Source organism: Fundulus heteroclitus, chromosome 3, assembly GCF_011125445.2.
Source record: "Fundulus heteroclitus isolate FHET01 chromosome 3, MU-UCD_Fhet_4.1, whole genome shotgun sequence".
Lineage (NCBI taxonomy): Eukaryota > Metazoa > Chordata > Actinopteri > Cyprinodontiformes > Fundulidae > Fundulus > Fundulus heteroclitus.
Genome location: NC_046363.1, coordinates 11,764,407 through 11,789,698, shown reverse-complemented (window position 1 = coordinate 11,789,698; position 25,292 = coordinate 11,764,407). Strand labels below are relative to the sequence as shown.

The 25,292-nt window shown below is 42.2% G+C and overlaps 1 protein-coding gene across 4 annotated transcripts in view; it reads left to right on the top strand.

Moving 5' to 3' along the window:
* LOC105933424 (zinc finger protein 516) overlaps window positions 1-25,292 on the top strand; it is a 65,174-nt gene that overhangs the window by 28,740 nt on the left and 11,142 nt on the right. For all 4 annotated transcript variants that reach the window (XM_012872955.3, XM_036130153.1, XM_036130155.1 and 1 more), the window contains 2 exons: window positions 16,035-18,138; window positions 20,878-22,200. In XM_012872955.3, coding sequence (XP_012728409.2) covers window positions 16,386-18,138; window positions 20,878-22,200 — 3,076 coding nt within the window. In that variant the 5' untranslated portion in view covers window positions 16,035-16,385. The remainder of the gene's footprint in view (window positions 1-16,034; window positions 18,139-20,877; window positions 22,201-25,292) is intronic.

The following is a 25,292-nucleotide window of genomic DNA, read 5'->3' as shown; positions in this document are numbered from 1 at the left end:
CATCACAGTCCCCTTGCCAAAAATCAATAGAAAAATCTTTATTGGTATTATCACAATGACACACAATGAAGTGCTGACCAGCTTTTCACACGTTTCCACTGTTATTTTGGTGATGAGCTCCAGGTGTTTGTGGGGTTACGTGCCATCACCTTAATCTTCATCTCCCTCCACAGATTCTCTGAAAGATTCAAATTGGGGCTCTGGCTGGGTGACACAAAAACATGAATATTATTCAAATTAGCCTGTCAAAAGAAACAAGTTGGTCAAGGTAAAAGTTGACTTTAAGCCTAGATCTGCCAAGGGTAATAATACGGTAAGTCTTAACCGTATACTGCTGGTGCTCTTCAGAATGTGTCTATAAGCTTAATTGCGAACAGGACGGTTGAGGAAAGCTCCTTGTTTACCAGCAGGATTGTGTAATCTGGCTTTCTTAAACCAACCTGCAGGAGGGGGAAGAACTAACTGAAGCAGTGACTTCAGCAGACCTGCAAAATGTATTCTCACCAGTCTGTAATTATTCTTAATGTGATTACGACTCATTTAAACACAAGCTATTTGTTTTTTTCTGTCTTAACTTTTTTAACAATGCAGGTGTTTTATTTACTCTGTCATAAGCAACTTGTCACATAACACCAGGTTCCTTGTCAAAAGCCTCTTTTCCTCTCACAGGTCAACCAGCATGGTAACATCTAGGGGTTCAGTACGATATTTCTCAGCTGCCCAAAATTAAAATATTAATATAAGACAAAGATGTGACCTCTCATTTCCTATCCACAGACTCCCATGATTTTCCTACACGCCTATGTTAAACATACTCATTTGTTCTTTACATTGTAGTTTGACTTTAAAAAGCAGCTAAAGGCATACCTGTAACAACAAACTGTCTCAGTATCTCTGTTTGTTAATCGTGGGTCTTTGAAGGGTCTTTAATTAAAGATGCACAAAGAAATTTGTTAGTGGTCAAGATCGGATGATTTACAGCTTGATGGGTCCTGACTGGTGAACTCAGAAATAATCTTTTTTCCTGATAACTAAATGCAACTTATTCAGGGATAGTAGGAAATGGGGATACTATTACTAAGTGTAGAAGTCAAAATTAGCTATTCTTTCTGTATTAGGGTTGCATGATATTAATTAAAGTTGCGATAACAATATATGCTTGCAATAAGTACAGAAAAAACTTAAGCAATAATGTATTTTTGCTTTAGAATCATGGCAAACAACACAATGTTTTGGCAATAAACAACTTAGCTGTAGTTTCTTATCAACTTTACCATCTGTTTAGCTTCTCAAATGTTTTATGTTGCATTAAATAACAAATATCACCAAGCATATTGGGGACAGTAGCTATGTTTACATGCACAGAATTTCACGTTCAGATTGAAATGTATTTGGAATAAAAACCAAAGAATTATTGGATTGTACAGTTTATATGGGCACAGTTAGTGCTATCCAAAAGGAAAAGCCTGTGAGAGAGCAAGAGAGAGCAGAACTTTTAGCAGGAAACAAAAAAAAGGCTAAACTAAGCTCAGTTTTCAGTTCTATCCTTTTCAGCTTTCAACATCTTTCTGTCATAGAATATACTTGATTTTTTTAAATGTCAGCAGCCTTGCTTTCTCTAGGGAATACACACAGATAAGGCTGTTTAGGGCTAGTTGTGCAAAATTTGCTAATCATGATAATTGTCAATATTTTGTCTTTGTTTAAAAAATAACAGTTGAAGTCTGCTTTACATCGACTGTTAAAGCGAATAGCTAAAATTGGAATAGGCAACTTACAACAATTGAAGCCTGGCAATTGGCAATAAAATACTCACCAGTTGATGTCTAATTTCAGTCTTTCACGTGAGAACCATTAAAAACCACAAGTCACAGCTAATAATGAGAAAAACGGATGTATTGGCCCACCAGCCCTCTTGTTATATAGCCCTTATCAATTGTCCAAAGACCTCAGAAGTAAGAGCCCTCCTACTTTAGTTTGTACTGTAGCGTGTGGATTGCGACCTACATTTTCCTCAATTTCTTGCCCCCTTCTGAAACATCTACCTTCCTTCCCCGCTCTCAGTCAGCTCCTATTATCCCATCCATCTCCTGCCGACTTTACATCACTATTTACCACTTATCTTCGCCTTGCTGCTCTCCCTCTCGTTGTCTGCGCTCCCCTTTTCTACAGTCCTTGACATGCATCTGTTCCCTTCTCGTTCTGCCGCTGCCTTGTTTTGCTCCGTTTATTGGTTTATGGTTGTTGTTTCTTTTCAGTGCGTGGGTTAACAAGCTGCTATGATTTTATCAACGTGTATAAGTTGGCCTGATAAGAGTTGACCCAGATGGGATCTCCATCTCTTTACACAGCCGTCCATCACACCAACGAGCCACATAAGCTCCTGCTCAAGGCTGAAGAAAATATGTCATTTGGCTTCTCCTCGCTCCCTTGGAAAACTCCCTGAGTACCAACAATGCTTGTTATCCTTATTGAGCAGCCCTTGTCTTTGTGTTGTTGTTTTATTTTATTATTATTGGCTCTGAACTACTGGACAGATGTCCAGCTTGCATACAGCTTTATGACTATTTCTTAAGGGACCTGTGATCGTCAGCTATAATTTTGTTTTACCCTTTGTAAACTTTGGTATTTTGCACATCCGCTAGTGTCAGCATTCTGAAATTCCCACAATATTTCATCTGTAGGGACTGAAAGTATGTTTTCATGACATGAAAAATGACTTTTCAGGCATGTAAATATGTCAGACGTTGATCCTCTATGTTTGGGAAATGTTACCCTTTGTTGCCAAGACATATTGAATAAATTTTACAAGTAAAATATTTCTAACCTCTGTTAACAGCACATACAAATGGAAGACGATAATCAGATTTGACTCCTTGACTTTTTGGCTCTAAACATCCAGCACAAGGAGCTATAGGTAATTACTGATACTTTGTGGCTCAAACGCTACAACAGCTCACCAGTCACAACAATCACAACAATCTAGTATGCCATTTTTAAACGATGTTTCACTGTTGTGAGGAACCAGGAAGTAAACACGGCCTACACTCCAACCAAAGTAGTTCAGGACCGTACCTCTAGGTTTTAAAGGAGAAAAACGTGATTAAGACATTATTGATGGAGAGGACTGATTGTTTATAGGGTATGTTACTTCCATCCCAGGTGACAAATCAGAATGATTTTACTGTAAGTATCTTACTTATAGCTCCTTTAACAGCAATGTCCTCACAAGAATTTATCAGGAAAAAACAATATATAGTTGACGGAGTTGATTTCCCACAATAGCTGAGAAGGTTTTAGGCTTAATGTAAAAGTCAGAAATAAAAGGGGTTAAAGTACAGAAGGATTTTCTCTGTGGCAAAGACTGTGTTTATCTAAATGGCTCCCTTTACTGATCTGATGAATTTATTTTCAACAGATTTCTCAAACCAAGTAGTCTTTAGAAACTGCCTCCTCTCTTAGAATTTGTGATGATATACTTATCTTGAGTGACCAATCAAGCTAGCAAAAATAAGCTTCACTGTTATATTAAATTAACTTACACGTCCAGCAGAAAGTCTACAACCTCCGCATCCGTTTTGAATCCCCACTCCCTCATGAATTTTCTCCAACTGGTAATAATAGCTGCGCTGATATAAACTCTTGTTTTCTCACGGTTATTAAGTTATGAGAACAATTACAATTTTGATGTGATATTATTAGACATTGGCAGAATATGTATTTATGAAAGCAATACTTGATTTTTTGCCAATTAAAAGCCAAATTAGTTACACACTGTCCCTTTAAGGAAAACAGAAAATGTGAGAACTGGTACTGAATTAAAAAAAAAGAGACATGCTTAGGACTCTACTTCCTGAACTCTCCATGCAAATGTTCCTGGTAAATGAAAAAGCAGCACCTCCCTACCAGGGAATTTTTCTTGGGTACATTTCTTAACTGGGCAGTTTGTTTTCAGTAAATGCAGCGGAAATATAGGACAGTAATAGTGGCTGCAGAACTATCCTAGTTCAACACACTTCCTGTATTTAAAATGTGCCTTTAGGGGTTTGCAAGTGTTCAGGATCAGATCAACTGAAACAGTTGTTCATACTAAATCTTTCATTTTTGCTCTTTGTTCAATTGTTTCTTGTTTACAACATTAAAAGGAAAAATAAGTATTTGTTCTTTTTTGTCTTGAACCAATGCCATGTCAAGTCTCAACTTCTTTAAACTTATGTGTGGACAAGGGTTCTTGTGTACAAGCATCCCCCTGTTATGTTGTGTATTTTTCCTTCTTTTGTCTTCTTTTTTTACATTTCCGCTGTGCATATGTACAACAAATCTGTGTTCGAACAGCTCTCAACAACTGCTGGGTCGAGCCCACACACTTGCTCTGTTGTAGAGTCACCTGGAGATTTCACTGGAAACTCTTCCATCCTCCTTGGCTGTGTGTGTGTGTGTGTGTGTGTGTGTGTGTGTGTGTGTGTGTGTGTGTGTGTGTGTGTGTGTGTGTGTGTGTGTGTAGGCGAGAAGAAAGACTCAGAAGCAGATCTGTGTTCTCTTATCTGATCTTGACAGCTCTTATAGTGTTGTGTTCTTCAGGTAAAGGCAGGTTTTCAAAAGCAGACACACAACATGGCTTCCCAGTGAATGAGCTGGCAAAGAATGTTTTTACTCAGCTTTTATTGTCCACGCAGCGATAAAATGCTGGGAGCGAATCAATGCAGCCCTTCAGCCTGTTTGTCAGTGCATGTGCTGATGGTATGTTCAGTTTAGCAGAAACTATTTAGGCTTTCGCAAGAACACTGTCCGTGCATCTTCATGTCAACATTCTTTGGAAGGAGCTATTTGAGATATTACTTCAGTATTACCAAGTTTATGCATTTGAAAATGTGTTAAACATGTTTTTTTTTTTGTAAGCAGCAAAACAGGAAACATTGGCTTGCTGCCTAATTGTTTTCTTTTTAACTTCTCAGGGTATGTTTGTCTGGTACTTTTGTGAAATTGCACAGTGTTTTGCATCATTCTAAAGTGACTGATACCTGTCTTTATGAACAGTTAAATCTTATCAGATGCTAAGGACTATTTGCATATTTTTTTAGCTTTTCAGGAGGTGTTGTTGGTGCGTTCAACTTGAATATTATGTCTTGATTTGTGTCTGTCTGTTATATGTGAATTCTGAACTGGTGCCTCACCAAAATTTCATCATGGTTACATAATGACAATAGAAAACTCTTGATTTTTGATTCCCTTGATTGTATGCTATCCCAATAGGAGTGTGAATGCTGACAGTATTAAAACATTCCAGCAGTTCTGACCAGGGGGAAGTCTGTCTGGTAAAGTAAGTAAAAGTGAATCGGTCCAGGATATGAGGATGAGTGCTTAAAGCTTGCCAGTTTGTTGTGGCTATTATTGAGACTCTTATTTTGAAGTATAATAGGAAGTAGTTCTACACTGGCCCAAAAGTGTTTGCAGAACTGACTGACCAGGATGTCTTCGACTGTCCAACAAAACTACTTTTATATTGTTTGTTTGAGGTAGAAAAAAGAAGAAACGGTGACAGACAGGAAAGTGGCGGGAGACTTAAATGATTGGCTTACTGTTAGCCTCTAATGGGCTTCTTATCAGCAGTAAACTACTGCTTTTGTTTTTTTATGAGTCTGGACTACATTTGATCTGTAGTATTGAAATCGGAAACACTTTCCTTTTAAAATATAAACATGGCCTGTAAAATGCTACAATTAATAGTGTCCTTGACACACAACTATGAAAGCTATATTTAATTGAAGTGACTTTTCTTTTGTAAAGCGCCTATAAGATGACATGTGTTGTGAATATCTCCTATATAAGTAAACTAAATGGAATTAATTTCAAACTAAATTTGTTAAAGCACAAAAAGGGAGGATTTTCAGTGCTGTTCTACTGTTAGGACCACCTAATAATGAGACAAGCATTAAAACACACACAATTTGTAGAATACTCAAACCTTTAAAACACAGTTTGGAATGTGTGAAACATATATTTGTATTTTAGATTTTAAATCCTAAATTGGGAATACATACATATTTCGGTTTGGTCTGTCACCAGCTGGATGCGTTATAGTGGTGTCGTTCCTTCAAATAACAAGCATAGTTTTGACCATCCGTCCATCAATGATACCCGCTTATCCGTGCAGGGGCTTTTTTTGGGGGGAGGGGGGCTATCTCTAGTGGTCATCGGGGCAAAAGGCGGGGTGTTATGTTAATTGCACCAGTCAGTTACATTATGCTTTACATTATTGTGTTGTTTTCTGATTAACATGGTGTCCATGGGATGTGTAGCATGTGTACACCTCTTCACAACTTCGCAATCCTGCCTCAGAAAGCAAGAAAATAAAGCACTTTCATCAGAAAGTGTGACAGTTTGACAGACCAGTGGCCAGCGTTGAGGTCTAGCTCTAATTACACTTCAGAAAGACTGATTTAGGCTTAGCTGTAGGGGCCATTCAGAGTAGGAGACAGATGAGCAGGAGCACGGAGGAAGAAGAAGAGGAGGAAGTTCAGCAAAAACCAAAGTGGACAGCGGGGGAGTGATGTGAAAACAGATGGAGGTGTTTCAATTTAGACCTAAATCAAAAGCTATTAGTAGGAGTGGCCTTTCTGCTAACTGGTTGCAACTGCACTCTTGTTCCTGCTCATTCTTCTCCCAATTTTTACCGCCTTCGCTTTTAATGTAAAATGTAAAAAAAGTAAAGAAAATGATTAATTTAGCATGGAACCGTGAGAAGCTACACAAGTAAATACAAAATAAAATGTTTTTTTCAATTTATTAAAGAGAAAAGAGATATCCTCACCAATCCTATGTGAAAAAATAATGTGATGGATGTTGAGCTGGAAGAGGAACGAATAAAATAGGCAGATATCACAATTAATATATATATTATAGCCACAACATTTTTTTTAATATCTTGTAGCCTAAGTTGTGGACCTTTCCTGGAGTGGCCGACCTCCTAAAATTACTCCAAGATGGCATTGACAACTTGGGATAGCCTTTCTATGGGATAGCCTTTCTTCCCTAACATTACTTAAAAACTCTGTATTTACCTAAACTATCTATTTACCTAAACTACACTTGTTTCACAATCTGAAACATCTAGGGTGACAAAAAGAAAACATATGTTAAGGGTAGATACTTTTTGAAAGCACTTTTTGTTTTAGCGTCCTTGAACTGTATTTTTCTGTGTGAAGAAAGTAAAGAAAAGAAGCATTTGTTTAAGTAACTCCAGCCCAGCGGTTTATGATTAAGATTTTGGATTCAGGGTTTGTGGCTGGTTAGATTCAGTTTAGACATTTGATGTAATGATTAAATGATTAAAAACAACTTTAATTTCATGCAGCGTTTGATAAGACAAAGTGTGCAAGCAGAACAGCGCTATGGCTCAGGAGTGGGGCGGGTGGAGTGGTGTGGCGAGTCTTTTTGGGCAGCAGCACCCAGGGGTTAACGAGCAGTGTGAGAAAAACAGGCAGAGTTTGAGAAGGAGGGTGGGGGGAAGGAAACACACACACACACACAGGCGCGAGCACACACACATATGCAAACACACTGTGAATCCCAGAGGAAGCTGAAGATGGTTTGCCCCTCCGAGAAAAGGCATTGCTTGTTGGCTAAAAAACGAAGCTGAATTGTTCCGGCAGGTATTGCTTAGGCTTAATTGGAAAGAGGTTGAAGAAATAGGACATTTTCTGGAATTTTTCTCAACTTTCTTATCTGAAGAAAAAGTAAAAAATGAAAACAAAAAAGACATTTTTATTTTTAGTTTTAGTTTTCCCATCTAATTTCTTGTTTGCTACGGTGATTTGTGGGATTGAGTAAAACAGATTTTACATACAAGAGTCATCCGCCTCGCCTGCTCACCCATGGGGCAATCCCACAAGCATATAACCGGACAGTGTTGACTAAAACACCTGCCATATTCAGCACACATACACTCACACACACTCGCATAATCAGAGACCCAATGGACTCTTTCTCAACCCAGAACCCATTCTCACGCCAACAGAACAGGCAGGCAGGATCCCCTCTCAGCCCATTTATCGGGGGTGGGGGTGGGGGGCAGACAGCGTGGACTTACTCTATTGTTCTGGCTCGGTTTAAGCGATGGGGGTAGGCAGTGACGAGAGCAGGGATAGGGATGGGAAATGGAGACCCCAACAATGCCACAGAGCTCCCCCACTGCTCTTCCTGCTTGTGAGAATGACCTGCACTGACACAGCAGGGAGTAAAGGAGGAAAACTATCCTGTAACTCAGCTGAAAGTGAACCCAAAGTGGTCAAAGATCGGGCTCAGGATTATAAACCTATGTAGGAGTCAAGTTTGAGTCTAACAGGACAATGGTTCATTGATTATATTAGATGTAAACAAGCACAGTCAGAACATGGCTTATTTCCTCATAGGTGTGGTTCCCTTGGTCTCCTGTTCTGGAAAACAGATAAAACCACATATTGTCATGTTGGATTGTTTGTTTTGTTCACATAACGGCGAGGAAGACTACTCTGCAATAGCTTTTTATGGCAGTGCTATTTCATCTTGGCACTAGTTTACTAGACTACCTGTTTCTGTGAAATTTGTTGTGGTAAAACTTTGTAGAGTGTATATATCAACCAATATAACATAGACACACATCTATGTGAAGTTTATGGATGGTTTTCATTATATAGTTTTTGTAAAGGTTTGACCTGCATGTATAGATTTTAACTGATTCTGATTTCTCTCTAGGAATTTTAAAATGACTTCAAACGTACTTTTCCTTAGCCTTCCTGCATTGAGCAGTCATTGATTAATCATACTGGTATCAAAGGTAATATCACACTAGTATGAGACAGAAACTGCTGTACAACAGGAATTTAATTTGTTTTACAACAGAGGGAAAGTTCTGACAAAGATCACTTTTTTTCATTGTAATGAATTGGAAGACATGTAGAAAAGGTCCGGAATGGAAAATCAGACAGTTTAATTGAAGACTAAAAGTCTCCATCAATAGGCTTACGCTCTCTGCCCCATGTTAGCTCGTGAATACCTTAACTCTGAGATTTCCTAAAGGCCTTTAACATTTCCAGATCTAGAATATATCTTAAGGGATAGAAGATGAAAGGATAAACCCGAACAACTTTAATGTAATACATTAAACCTTCCTGTTACCTATAGAAAGTCTTGCTCTCTCTTGCTTTCCTGCAGCCTGAATTAAATGTGACATAAAAAAAATGCAGTTTGCCCTTTGACACCAGTTTGAATCTGTAGGATGTAGGCGAATCAACGGCGAAGATGCAGAGGCTTTTCTGAAAGCCAGAAAATTAGCAGATTGCCTTCCTTAATTGAGCTTTCTTCCATGGCTGACACATTTGTCTGCCTAAAAAAAAAAGTTGCCAGTGTGTGTGCTTATGCCAAGCGCCTGTAGGTGTGTATTTGTGTGTGCTTGTTGGATCTTTTCAGCTGTGCTTTACTTTTCTTTCTTCATCGTGGCACATACAGCAGACCTCTTTGTCTGCTGGTTTTGAGCAGGGTGGGAGGTGAAGAGCAGTTTGTTCATAATGGATTATTGATTGGTCTGAGAATACACTGCCTATGCACTGTGTTGGTGTGTGTGTGTGCGTATGTGTGTGTTTCGTACTCCATAGATCCCCTCTGTCTTTCTGAATGTCTCCACTTTATGAACAACTGTACAGAGGAAAGCGAGGATTTTTTTTTTTTTCTCTATGTATGTTCTATGAAGCAATGTAAGCGTGTGTTTGTGTGTAAGCACCTCTCTGTACGGGTCGCCAAGCTTTCAATGCCGCCTGTATGAAACAGTGTTAAAGGCCCGCAGTGTGTATGTGGACTTTGAAAAGACATGTGCAGACAAAATTAAAAGCCCCTCTGTTTTAAGTCTTGGATTGCTCAGTTCCCCTGCTTGTATGTATGCGTTTGTGTGCCTGTTCCAACAGAGGGCTCAGTCTTTAGTTTCCCCTAACAGCGTATCTTGCTATGTTCCTCATCCTCAGTGCTTATGTGTGGGAGGAAGAAAGAGCCCATCGTGGCTAAAGGATGTCCCCCACGAGAACAACCTGGAGTCATAACCAATGATAAGGTGACAGAGGGAGTGAGTCAGTGTGTTATGAGAACCAATCTCCGACCCCCCTGGGCGCAGGAGATTTGTGCCAGGGCCTCTGAGATGATTGCCATGATAAAGAACTGACCTGGCTGGATGACAGTGTTTTTTTTATATATATATATATATATATATATATATATATATATATATATATATATATATATATATATATATGTAAAGTAACATTAAGAACCAAACAACTTCCTCTTGCAACTTCCTGCAACATGTATTCTGGAGGCTAAGTCTGAGACCTCTAGAGGTCTCAGACTTAGAGGGACTAGAGGGAGCTGTGGTAAGATCTGTTGAGTCAGAACAGTTTATTTGTAAAAATAACAGTTTTAAAAAAAAATGCCCTTAATATTCAACCTAGGTTTGACGGTTCTGTAAAGACCGATCACACATAACATTACGTGTCAGACAAACAAGGCGGATTCAAGGAGGCCCCACCCACAACCTAGAGGCCTTAAAAGATCTGCAGCTAGTATTGTGGTGCCACATACCACAGCTGACAGTGACAGGAGTTTCTGCATGGAGGAAAATGGCCAACCACACACTATCAATATATAATATATAATATAGTGATATGCTTGATTGGTAAAAAAAGAAAAGAAAGAAAAACTGTTTTCATGCTTGTCTAACTCTAAAATAATAATTACAAATATTGGAAACGCTAAGATTTTGTGTTTTCACAAATGGGATTGTCACAATGATAAAACTGTTATTCTAATGCTAAGAATAAGGGAACACAAGGCGAGTTTTCTTTTGGTAGCACATTTCAGCAACAAGACCATTCAAAGTGCCTTACATAATGAAAACATGAGAAAAGAAAACGCATAAAGTACATGGCAGTAGCACAACAAAGGCATTTAAGGCAAAGTTGGGCTGAAATGAATGATGTTTCAGTTATTAGTTGATATAGAACAGTGAAAGGCAACTTTAAACAACTGGGTTTAAACCTGATTCAAGAGAGCTCAAGGTTTCTGCATTCAGAAAAACACTTGACACTTGATAGCATTTTCCATACTGCAGTGATTTTTTTCATAAAGGCAATCTGTGAAAGGTGAGGAAATTATAATCATTACTAGTATGGCCATATTTGTCTATTCACTTTTCCTCATCGGTATTTGTAAAAATAAATGACAGAAGTATTTATTTTGGATGAAGTTGAACAAGTAATTGTTTTCGCAGTGTAAGCAAGGTTCTTGTCCATGCAAAACTATTCGGCAGCAGTCTTGTTCAGTTTCTGGGTTTTTTTGTCAGAAGGGTATGCATCATATTTTCTGTGGTGACTGACTAGAGTCAGCAGGGTAGGCTCTGGCTCATTTCTGGTCAACAAAACATATAACTGGTCAATCACTCGTCTTATTCTTTTATGTTTCATAAAATTATACAAAATTAACGTTTTTAAGTAGAAAAATTCCCATGATAAGCAATGTTTTAAGTACATGGGTATGGAAAGTTTAATTTACAGGTATGAAATGGATGTAGGGGAGAATGAAATGATATGTATGAACTGCTTACTTACAAGTAGGTAAAAACAAACACAGACCTAACACTGTTAACAGGTCTTCTGAGTTTTATGGATAATTTAATACTGCTTGTTTCAAGATTCACTCCAGATGTGGACCTCAAAAGTTTTCCCTAAACAGAAATAGCCTGGCTGCTTTGTAAAGGCTGCGTATGGATGGGAAAATACAAGCGGATTTCCTGCTCCTGCCCAGTCTCCGCCCACCATGGCTCAGTGCTCAGTTAGCTGGAGAGAAGAGATTGAGCTTGTTCGGACGAGGTGGGAGGGGAATCCGCGGGGTCGGGGTTGCAGTTTGTTTTTCTTTGACACAGCAGTCATCATCAACCGAGCGCACGGCTTCATTCATTCCCAGTGACTCATGATAGGCCTGGTCAAGTGCCCATTAGTGGCGAGGTGTTCAACCAAGGCTCGACAGGGCACCGCGTTTAAAGGGGATCATATTCCAGCAGATTTCAGGTGTTAAATGTTGGATGAGTAGAGCATTTACACGGAGAAATAAAGGATCAAACTGATCTTCAACTGGAACGAGACATCGCCATCTTCTCCCCCTTCTTCCATCTGTCTCTGTGTGGAAGGTTTGCAGGGTGTATCCGCATTATTTTCATTAGAGATAAAACAAATTTTCCTGCAGTTTGTGAATCTTTTGAAACCTGTTCTCCTTTTTGATTACTCTAGTGATTAGTAATCGTGTTCATCTCTCCTGGACAGTTTCCCCATCTGTAAGCCAATTTATCTTTTTGTCTTTCTTCTTGTCTTTAGCCACAGTGTCTCAGGGGCCCACATTGTTTCTCCTCTGGTGGATAATCTGATTACATTTCAATTTGCACATGTGACTGTCTGGTGGAGGACAGGCTTACTGCTGCATTGTCTGACGCTGGTCAGTGAGGCTATTTAATGAGAAATAAGATCATTATCCCCTGATTTTAGCACCAGAATAGGAAGAAATGACTAGGTATTATTGAGTAACATTAGGATGTGGAGACAGAGCAGATGGAACGGGGAACGAAGGGTTGGGTCGGGTGGATTTTTTTTATTTCTTATTTTACTGTTATGCACATCATCACCTGGGGATCTTCAAAGCAGTTCACGACACTCTTCACACTCAAATCCAACCTTTAATTTAAGAACATATAGTCAGAAAGAACATCACAAATATTTATTATTTTTTACTAAATGATTTATAAATCCCTCCACTTACTGTCACAATTCCAGTAAAGTTAAGTTTTTTTTATATGGAAATTTAAACTTAACTTTTTTAAGCCAGTGATCACTGACTTCCTGTTTCCATGGGCTAGAACGCTGATGTGACACAGAGGCCTGTTTTTCTTAGGCACTCTTCAAAATGGGAAACACAAGTAAACATGCCGCTCAAAGGTCAAGCAAAGGGTTGACCTTCAAAGTTCCGGAAATGGTTGTTAAAAAAAAAAGCTTCTCACCTTAACTTGCATGTGTCCGCAGTCATAGTAATGATAAAAAAGGTGGAAAACAGCTGGAACTGTGGAACACAAGGCTGGACAAGGATCCATGTTTATCTTGTCACCACCCACGGTTAGCTAGATGCTAATCATAAATGTAAACGTGTGAAGTTTGTCAAACAATGCTGGGAATTCCCCTTTCAGATCGTGCTGCAGACAGGTCAGACTAGAGTTTTTCAGGAACAAAAACACCCGGTGGGTCAATGACAAGAAGAGCACCTACTGCCCACTTTTAAGCATGGCAGGGATATGTCAGGCTGTGGGTCAGCGGCTTCTGAAATGGCCACGGAAGATTTGGATGCTTTGAGATTACTAGCACATGTTCAATAAAAAAATCTGATGGCCCTGGTTAGAAAACTAAAAACTAAAAAAAACTAAAAGTATCTGAAATGCAGCAGAGAAGCTGTTTACAAGACATGGCCGTATTGGCAGAAGGAAGCTTTTTCCCCCGTTTTAATACATATTATTAAAAGACATTAGTTGTTTTCTTTAGGTTTCAGTGAGAGATTATGCTACTGCAATATTAGGCACATTATAAAATATAGCAGCTTGTTGTTTATGTTTGATAATATTTTATACATAAATACATAAAGTAAACAAAATGTCGATCCTGAGATCCCCTATGAAATCATAAGTCCTCTGCCAACCATTTCTCTTCTTAGAATATATTTTGTTGCCCATTTTTTTAACATCATTTCAGAAATTTTGAATTTGCCATCTATGCCATTTAAAGGCAAATGTTTCTGCCAGATCAGTGTCCATGTATGATGGTTAATCAAGTCACTGCCCTTTCTTCTCTCCATCGTTTATTGTCTGTTTCCCCAGGTAACTAGAATACAGTTGGGCAAAAAGAGAAGGTTGTAAATGAGGAAAATGTCCCTTATTGTAAAGAATCAATTTAAAACTTGGGTCAATTACTTCTCTGTCCAAGCAGAAGAACTTGTCTCTGCTAGTTCAAGCAGCTATGTTAATAATTAGTGTAACATTCTAGTTGTTTGTTACTTACCTCCTCAGTATGTGTTTCACACAGGTAGATCATTTGAGGTGCAGTGTCTCCTTCCTCCAATTCCCATGTACATAATGGCGGGCCTCTCTGTAAATACCCACCCAGTGCAAACGTCACAACATTGGAGGCATCCCCATAAACCACTGTAACATTCCTGAACGGGAGTTGTTTTAGGACAGAAGAAGTGTGCATAAGCATGGTTCCTCTCTGACTAGTTGTTAGCTTCAGCCTCTTGGACCAAATGATCAAGATTTAGACTAAATGAAGATGGCAAGAAAATGATCTGCTGCAGGAAATATCAACTGCATGGACCCTTTAAAAAAAGAACCACACTTGAAAAATACTGAGCTCCCCCTTAAACACCCTTTAACATTGTTGGACAGCTGAGCATCGTCATGGCAGTTAATCCTGCGAGGGCAAATAATGGTGGTAGAAAAAGCGAAAGCAGCAGTAGTTGAGAAATCAGTTTGGACGAAAGTGAAAGGCTTGAAGCTCTCCACTGAAAGCTGCTGCTATTCAAGCTGGCACTTTTCTTGGGTCTTACTGTCGGTTTAAAGGAATAAGAATCCTCTTTTCCTTTTAGATCTTTTTCAGTAACTAAGTGGTCTGGATTTGATAACATACTGTGTTTCTAAAGAATGTCAGCCACATCTGCGCTCCTGGCTGGGGCTTCCAGGGAACAATCCCACTATACCATTGAGGCCGTTTCCAGCAGCCTGTATCAGTCCAGATAGATAAGAGGCTCTGGTGCAAGGGTAGTCATTTTCATTGCAAGAATTTAAGACATATGATTGTTCTCCTCCCCCACCTTATCCTCTTGTGATTATGATCAATTATCCACTTGTAATTAGAGCCTGGCAGTAACTGAGCTTATGGGCTCTGACACTCTGTGTAATAGCCTGTAATAATGTTGTCAGTCACATTTCTTATAGTCCACACGCAGACACAGGCAGGCTTCCCATAGAAATTTCTTTCAATGCTTCCAGCTTTTTTTTTTGTGATAAGAATTGCTGATTTTACTAGTAAAATGTGCCATTTTGATTGATTCAATTAAGCTAACAATGCTCAGACAACAGAAGAATAGACAAATCTCAACATGATGCAAAGGATTCGTGCCGCCTACTGAGGAACCACGCTCCAGCACTTCACTGATTTAAAAAAAAAAAAAAGATGCCGTGATAGTATGCAACGCTTCCTGTAGTCTCATAGCTGTATTTCTCTTTCTGTTTGACTTTGGCCCCGACCCCGTTCAGACTCCCGTTTGAGAAACAGAGCAGAGCAAGCTGTCTGAAGAGCCACTTCCTGTTGTGTGCTCAAGATCCCTGTCATGTGATAGCGTCAGTTTAGGCATGCGTGTGCGAAGCAAGCGTGGGGAGGGAATAGGGTGGCACTGCAGCTGATCTTGCTGATGTGCACACAACTACCCCCCCCCCCCCACCCCCGCCTCAGCCGTCACCCTGATTGTGTAAAGTGTCGACTCAGCTGCTGTGGCATCAAGAACCCCCCACCCCCTCCCCTCCCCTCGCCATGCACCCCTAAATCACCATTACAGAGCCACCACAAAGTTGAATAGCAGTGATGCACAATGCAAGGTTGAGATTACTGCATCTAAACTTGGTTTTAGTGAGCTGGTCTGCTGTGTCCGGTGTTTATTGGGCATCTGTGGCCTCGCCAAAGCAAATCTGTGTTTTAAAGAATGCCTTCGTGAATGTGGCTTTTCCTAACAATTGTCATGTCAAGCCACCTTTTTAAATAATCCTAACATTTACCTGCAGATCTACCCTGCAATCCATTCTTTGATCCAACTGCCTGCATAATAAAATGTCAGGCTGGCATTAAGAACTCTGACGCCACATTGGTGCTGATTTACTAACATTTTCCTCTGCATGTTTCCCCTTTTGTCTCCTTTCTGCTCTACAGGTCCTGTGATGGAAAGCTCACTGTGGCTGAAAATACACGGGAACTAAGGCTGTAGAAGCACGCACAATGAGTACCAAAAGCCTCTGGAATAGCAGAATCTAGGAAAAAAAAAAACCTAACCGCCAATGACGATCATGAACTAAAAAAAGAAACTGACATGTTGAGTTTTTACTTGAGCAATGAGGTACGCAGTTCATTGACAATATTAGTACCTCGAGGGCTGAGTGCAGAATTCTGACTGACGGGCAGACATAGAAAGACAACCCTAGATGCACTTCTGTAGATAGCACTGGTTTCCAATGCTACTGAGCTTGTGAGCAACCGAGTAGACGAGGTGGTTTCATTCGTACCATGAATTCTAGAGACAGCGTAGAGGTCATGGAGACCCAGGAGAAGCTGACCGACAAGAAGGCCACTCCAGGAAAGGAGTTTGAGGGCGACGAGGACAAGATCCCAGAGGCCTACAACTGCAACATCTGCGGGCGAACCTTCCCTTTCCTCAGCTCGCTCTCGCAGCATATGAGACGCCACACGGGCGCGCGCCCTTACAAATGCCCCTACTGCGACCACAGGGCCTCTCAGAAGGGCAACCTTAAAGTCCACATCCGCAGCCACAAACTGGGCACGCTGTCTAGCCACCACTCTGAAGACGAGGAGGGCGGGGCAGAGGAGGAGGAGATGAAGGTCTCTGAGGGTCTCGACGGAGGTACCAGTCCGACCAAGAGCAGCTCTGCCTGTAACAAGATGATCAATGGGGACACCGGCGAGGAAAACCGGAGGAAAATGCCGGCGCGGAGCATGAAACGGGAAAAGTCTGTCAGCAACAAGCGGCCGTACTGCTGCCGCCTGTGTGGCTATGAGGCGCTGCGGGAAGACCAGCTCCTGAGCCACATTGAGAAAGTCCACATAACAGCCGACGCAGAGGAGGACACAGTCCCGGTTAAGGAAGAGGTCGTATCTGAGCCCGATGCTATCCAGCCACAAAGCGACGGGACATTCCCCTGCGAGACCTGCGGCCAGGTGTTCAGCCAGGCCTGGTTTCTGAAGTCGCACATGAAGAAACACGCTGGAATCCTTGACCACTGCTGCCGGATATGCGGGAGACGGTTCCGCGAAGCTTGGTTTCTCAAGTCCCACATGAAAACCCACAATTCCAGATCCAGGTCTCGCTCCAAAGCAGAGTCAGCGGAGCCTCCCGCCACTATAAACGACGTAGCCCAGGATCCTGACGTTGTGACGGCTTCTGTCGCATCTGTTTATCAGATGTGCTCCAAATGTGGGAACCTTTTCCCCAGCAAAGAGAGCCTGAGAGCCCACGATAAAGTTCACAGTCCTAACTGCGGAAGAAAATCCCCAATCCACTGCAGGTCCACGGATGATGAGGACTCACCAGCTGCTAAGAGACGTTTCCTCGAATACTTTAGCCTGCAGCGCATTGAGGGGAAGATGCTGGATGAACCGGAGGACAGTGAGAAAAGGACTCTTGGTCAAAGAATTCCAGAGCTAGATCCAGTTTGTAGCTACCAGGCTTGGCAATTAGCAACTAAAGGAAGGGTTGTGGAGCCAGTTGAGCCAAGTTACAAAGCGCTGTATGGAGGAGGAAGCATGGAGGATGAAGCGCTTACGGACGCCACAGTGGTTTATGAGAAGGAGAACAGCCGCTATGTCCTGCAAGGCCAGGAGAAACGCAGCTCAGGGAGACGCAGCAGCTCAGGGTTGGGAAGCCACACATCTTCAGGAGACAGGTCGCCAGAGAGCCTCAGCGACTCTGAGTACCGGCCCTCGAGTCGACAGGACAGACGCCGACCGTCCCAGTCACAAGCTTCTTCCTCCAAGGGCAAGGAGTGCTTTGAGTGTGGCAAGATGTTCCGCAGCCGCCATCAAATGGTCGTCCACCAGCGGGTCCACAGAAAGGACGGAGGCAGGGCTCCAGCGGGAGACAAGGAAAGAACAGCAAGAGATGAGCAGTGGGGCCCCACCAGTGAACCGGAGTCCGGTTCCCCTAGCAGGCCCAGCACCCCAGGTTATGGAGACTCTCCACCTGCGTCCACGCTTGGAGACCAGGCTTCCGAGATGGGAACCTCCAACTCTGGAGAGATCGCAGGTTAGTTAGCAACTTTTGAACTTTTCTTCCTTTTCCTTTGTAAACAGCAACAATTCTCTACACAGAGGAGGTATAAATATTACCAATAAAATTAAATCTGTGCAATTAGAGATAAAGACAAAGGATTTGCTAATCAGCGTTTGCCTTATGTTATCTTTTCTGCTGCTCTGCAGTAGCTGCTAAAACAGGAACGCACTCTGTCAGCAGTTTTTAGTGGCAGAAAACACTCCAGACCTCATTAAGTCTCCCACTCGATACCTCTTGTCACTCTGATGTAAACAACTGTTGATGAAGAACGCTTGTCTTATCAGCCTCCTTGGAGTGGGAAGTGGAGCCACCGTGTGGCAAACCCTTCAAACTGCGTCAGTATGAGTTACACTGAAGAAAAGACGTGCTGCATGAAAATGCTACCAAACATGCCTCACAGCGTACGGCCCTGCTGGAGGGTTGGTCGACATGAGTGACAGTGTCATGTAGTTTGATACAGCGGCAGAGTTAACAGCTTCATTCGGCCTTTTTTTTTCTGAGGGCGTGTCAAGCATTCCTAAAATGCCAATCATTTCTTCCTCATTCATCTTTTCTGTAACCCAGTGACAAAATAAACAAGGAAAGATGAATGTAAACCGTCCATGAAATATGAACAAGGGATTCTCATGCATGCATAACTTGATAATTAACTTGAAAGTTATTTCCCCCCTTCATCCATCGGCCTAACCTAGGGATCTGCAACCTGTGGCTCTGGAACCACAAGTGGCTCTTTGGACCTTTCACAGTGGCTCTTAATAACTTTGGCTACAAATTATATTTTTATTATGGTATTTAAATGTAATACTTATAATAAATACAGGTTTTAGCAGTTTCTTCTTGAAATAATTGCTTTTAAATTTCACAACAGAACAATGCTAAAAGTGCCAGTAATATTTAATTTTCAATTAATATTTTTTCATTATGTTAGAAACTGTGATTTTTTTTTTACATCATTATCCACAAATATCAACATCCCGTCCATGCTCTTTTTTTAAACCTCAAAACAGACATAAAAGGGCGTTTCTTTAACAATGACAACATGTTTCCTACAGTAGATCTTTATCAAAAATTATAACTTGTCCTTTTTTCAAAAGGCCAGGCAACATTTGCGGTTCTGAAGGAGTTTAATTCAAGTAGGCTGTAGGCAAAATGGCTCTTTAGATTGTAAAGGTTGCAGACCCCTGACCTAAACTGATATAGTATTTGTTAGTAAAGCCAATAGCCGCAAAGAAGGAAGCCAGTCTTCTCTGTTATTCCCAGCTGATGCTGAAGATCAAAAATAGCTGCAACATTTCTTCAGGCCCGATTGAGCTGCGTGCTATTTCAGGTCTTCCTGTCTCAGGAAACTCCCCGTTTCAGATCTGAGTGTGAATACGCTTTTCACTCACTCTTCTGTCTTTTAGCTACTTAAGCATCCTTTCATGTCAATGCTAAAAGAGTATGATGTGAAAGACAGTTGTCAGCAAAAGGGGAAACAATCAGAAGACATGTTTGCACCAAAAAGTGTAGGTAAAAGTAAATAAAAGTGTAGAAAGTTTATTTTTGGTGTATCTTTGCATGTTTGACAACAGGCATGATGTCCTGATACTTACTATTTTACTATTGTAATACTTATTTAGTTACCCTTGGAGTAATCGTGTAGTTCCAACAGGAACTTGTTTCTTTACTTTGAGCATGTAGAAAACCATTTTTCCAAATGTGATGCTATGAACGACATCTTGTGGACAATTGAAGGAGCTGCAGCCCAGACTAGCAGGATCTTAAACTATTGTCATTGTTTCCTCTGGGGCAGTTTATATTAATTTGAAGAAAAATAGAGAAATGTTGCTATGACACTTGCTCATGTTTTAGGTCATATTTTATTAGCTTGTTCAGTGTGAATCGAATGTTTTAATTAACTGCATACAGCGTTTGTAGCCTGTGAGCTTTGTAGTTTTTTTGGTATTGTTTTATAACAGGTCCCTATTCTAATTGTGATCTTGGATCCCAATGAGATAATCTGTATAGCTACAGGGTAAATAAAATAAATTCAGATAAAATAGCACAAATTACACACACACTGATGTTTTCAATGCTTTATTTCTGATGATTATGATAACTTTTGCTTTTACAACTAAAAAAAAGAGCCCACACTCCATATAAGTGATGGCAGTTCTGCTGTAAAGTAAATCTGTAGTAGTAATCCTGTTAATAATAATTAAATTACCTTTTGATATAGAATTAATATATAGAAACAACTGGTAGATGTCATAATTAGAGTTCTGAAATAATAAAGATAACAATAGTAGTAATGATAATAATAATACTTGTTATTATATTAATGCATTATAATTATATTTATAAATAGCAAAAATGACAACTTCAATAGTATTAGTAATAATACTAATAACAACAATAATAACTGTTATTATTATTATTATTAGTAGTAGTAGTAATATTATAGTGATCAAGAACTTATGTCTGAGCTATCAACATTTACTCATCACATTACAACAAACCTGATATATGATTTACGCTTTGAACTGACAGCCACTTTTAGAACTGAGTTTCTATTGACTTACACTGCCCCCTGGTGGTGATTTTCCAAAATACATCCAGCTGAAATAGTGATGAATCTGGAGGATTGTTGCCAGAGTGACTGAGTAGCACACAGTGGTATTCTCAGTCTGCAGTGGCTGCCATTTGTAACAGTCTTTCTCTTTTTCTTCACAGATGAAAAGCCATACATCTGTAGCCTGTGTGACTTCGTCACCACAGAGTCACAGGCCTATATCGCTCACGTTCGTGTCCAACATCCGGCTGCCTCCAAAGACAGACCCAGCCCCGTTCCCAGTCCGAGCTCCAGCTTAGACAGAGACTCCCTCGGCGACTATCCCAAACTCAAGAAAGCTTTTAATCCAGGGCAGAAAGCCTCTTCTGATGCTTACCTCTCTGCTCGTCCCTCTCCATCTGATCCCACCATGATCCCCATGGATTTATGTGTGAGAGCCAAGGGAATCAGGGACATGGCCTCTATAACTTTAGATAGGAAGAACCTCCCAAGCCATAAGTGCTCCTTCTGCTCTCACTCCACTCGCTACCCAGAGGTGCTCTGGATGCATCAGACTGTGGCTCACCGCATCAACAGCAGCAGCTCCAACCTGGCTCCTAAGTGGGCTCTGAAAAACAACTCCAAGAGCTCCAGGGACAGCTCCGCGTCCCTAAAGAGACGCACCGGACCTCCACCTGTCCTGGAAGGGAGGGAATGTCAGCCGCTGCCTCCGCTGATGCGCAGCCATCGCACGCGGCCTCCGACCTGCTCCGCCGAGGTTCCAAAAAAGAGCCGGCCAGCCAGTCTGGCAGCCACGCCATCTTCATCATCTTCCACACCCTGCACGCCATCCATGCGAAGCTCTTCATCTGCATCAGGCAACCAGGCTGGGAGAGTCCCAGCACGGCCAGCCAGCAGTGCCAGCAGCAGCGGCGTCAAACACGCGGAGGACCAGACTCAGCGGGTCAGACCTAAGGTGGACATCTACCCTCGCGTCGGCGCTCAGACGTCTTCCGGCTCCTTGGAGAAGAACGCCGGCAGCCGCCCTCGCCCCCCTGCTCCAGGCCTCAGCTTCTCCGCGGGGTCCAGGATGGCCGACCGCTACATGATGCCTCAGGAGGGTCTGGGCTTCGTGCTGTCCAACAAACACAGCTTGGCGGAGTACAACCGAGCTCGGGGCTCGCCCAATCGGCCGCTCCCCAGTTCTCAAAGCCACAGTCGTCCGAACCCTTCAAGGCCCGGCGCCATCAACCACTGCTTGCCCACGACGTACAGCTACGCCGTCTCCCAGACACAAGGAGCTGTGGCTCAGACCTCCTCCTCCTCCTCCTCCTCCTCTTCTTCAGCCCCTTCAGAGAGCCGTAGGGAGGTGAAGCAAGAGCCAAGTGCAGAGACACCAGAGATGCCAACTGAGGTCCTAGGCTTCCTCAAGAACTACAGCCCGCACGAGCTGGCTGCTCTCTACCACCGCTGGGGTGCAGCCAACACTCTGATGGACCCAACAGGTAGCAACTAATCTCTATCCACATTTCAATTATGCATTTAAACATTCAGTTAACGGTAATGTTTAGTTAGGAAGAACCAACGCATCCCCGCAGCATAATACTGCCGCCAACGTGTTTCATGGTGGGATGTATGTACTTTGCAATTTGCAAGTAGGCCAAAAAATGAAATTTTGGTCTCATCACTGCATCCCCTTCCCCCACGTGGTCGCTGTGTCCACTCCATGGCAAACGTCAAACAGGAATGCTCATGACTCTCCTTCAACAATGGCTTCCTTTGTGCCATTCTTCCATTGTGGAGTGTGTGGATCTCTGCAGCTCCTCCAGAGTTACTGTGGAGGTCTTAGTTAGCTTCCTTGCAAATCACATATCATCTTCCACTTCACACATAATGTAGGTACACCTTTGCGTTGCTCTGTCGTCTACAATCCCCATTAAATGCATCGCAGTGCGTGGAGCTGAAGAAGCCGAACGGGCTTCGGGTTTAAGATGTAAAAGCGCTGCGCGTGGACAGCCATTAGTCTTTTTTTTTAACCGTGAAAGACGTGAGAGAACCTTTTGTTGCTCTCAGGTCTGCGAGGCATGCCCCGGCGCCCGCTCCACTGTCCCAGAAAGCTGTCACAAACTGTTTGGGTCAGGGCGCTCCGCCTGACGAAGAGGCTCGCGCAGACGCGAATGGAGAGCGCAGCGAAAACAGAGAGAACGGGAGGCAAAAACAGGAGCGGGATGAGACAGAATAATTACCCCACCAGCTGCTTTGGAAATGGTCATTACCGAACATCCGTAATATTTGCCCAGTTCGGGTTGTGTCTCCGAGGTCAAGCGGGGCCGCACAGAGCCAGGGGTCATAGACAACAGCCCCGGAGCGGACGCGTGACATCGCTGTCACCCGTCCAGGCGCATATCGTCACCATCTGCCTTAGCCCTTTGAGTCACATGCTATAAAGTGACCTTTTTTGAGCAACTGAGTCTTTCTCCTGTTTCCCTCTGTTGTACGTGCCGACGCGCGCGCGTGTGTGTGTGTGTGTGTTGGTGCGCTCGTGTTTTCTGTCCAGCTCTGTCTTGTCTTTCATTAGTGCGTCAGTGAGAAGGGCTGGCGGCCCCGAGTGGAAGTGGAGTAACCAGAGGCCAGCAGTCGGGCTGCCAGAGACACTCTCTTTCACCTCTTCCACCTCTCTGTCCTCCTTGTTCCTGCTGTGCCCCCGCCTCCCCCCCACCCCCACCGCCCACACAGAAACATTCATAAACAAGTCGTAGGTGCTGCCCAGGTGTATGTCGGCCTTTATGCACAGGGCGATCCCGGTTCTGCTGTGGTTCTGGATGCATTAAGCGCCACGAAGCCTCGGGATTGTTATCCGTCAGCGGCGGAGGTCACAGGAGTGTACGTGTGTGAGTGTGTGTGTGTGTGTGTGTGTGTGTGTGTGTGTGTGTGTGTGTGTGTGTGTCGGCTACATCCAGAATGTCGTCAGATGGATGCAGGAAGTTTTAAGATGCCTCGTGCGAATGCTGCCTCTGTTTTGAACCTTCAAATGCAGACCGGATATAGGAGTCTAACTTTAGTTGCGTGCTGGTGTTGCATTTTGTAAAAAAAAAAAATTATTTTACAAAACTGCTTACTGTCACACAAAAAAAGCATCAAAATCTTTTTTTAGAAGGTTCTAAACATACACCTGGAAACTTTCATGCAAAAGTATATTTTTTTATATGTTACAAATTCAAACAACCTTTTAAGATTTGACTTGTGGCAGATCAACACAAATTTGTGCATGACTGCCAAGTAGAGTAAGAGTGACTGATATTTGTGTACATGTGCGTTCTGCGCTGATAACCCTAAATAAATCCAGTGCAACCACTTGCCTTTTTAAATGCTGTCAAATCGGGGGGATGTGAATCCACATGTATGTAAATGAATTGCACCTTAGCAAACAAAACACACCATCAAGACCTAATCACGCGGCAGGGGGGTCAAGATGGAAGTTCAAAGCTGCAAAGAGATTGGTTCTAAAACATCCCAAACTCATCTCAGTTCATCATCTAAAGTGGCAAGACTATATATATATATATATATATATATATATATATATATATATATATATATATATATATATATATATATATATATATAGTGTGTGTGAGTGTGTGTGTGTATTTGCACTCGACCTATATTTGCTCAGACAAGTGGAAGCTTGAGGCAAATGTTTGGAGCCCTACAAATTGCACATAGCCTCTCTTACTTTGCATTTTGTAAAAAGTTTCTGTCTCAAGTTTCTTTCTCCTTGCTGCTTAAGTCCATTAACATGTCCACGCGATGTCAATGTTATGGTTTGTAAGTGTGCGTAAGCATAAAACGCAGCCAACCATGTGCCTCACCCTCTACCAAACACACGTGCACGCACTCGCTCAGTTCTTGGAACACGTACGCATACCGACACACACACACACACACACACACACGCACACCTGACATGTGACACGCGGGCAGCGGAGCGGGCACATCACAGCCGGGGCGTTTTAATTGCCTGTAATTTATGCGGGGTGTGTGTGCATGCGTGTGTGTGTGTGTGTGTGTCTGGCTGTCAGCCTCTGAGATGATGCTGTGTGACAGCTGCAGTCCAGCCCCCGGAGCAAGCCGCTCATAATGACACATTAGACATACTAATGATGCCTCGGCGAGTCCACCGCTGATGCTACCTAGCTCCGCTGCACCACCCGGGCTCGCACACACTTTCAGTCCATTACTGACCTTTATGTCTTCATTCAGTTCCTTCAAACGCGGCCGTGTGAAAGCGTCTCCCCACTTGTAGCAGCATTCGGATCAGTTGTGGGTTAATGGCAGGTTAGCTGAGAATCAAACCTTTGTTGTCCAAAAAGTGCATTCATAAATTCCAGTAAGTATTTTACAGCAGAGTTTAGCAAAACCCTAGTTCCCAATATTCTAACACATACAACAAAGTTACACGTTTGATCAAGAATGTACCATTCACGTCCTAAATGAAACTTAGGGATTGACAAAAACTACTTCTGATGATCTGCTGATGATGATTCACATGCCTTGAACTTCTAGACATTTTGTGTTACAGCCGCACACCTCGATG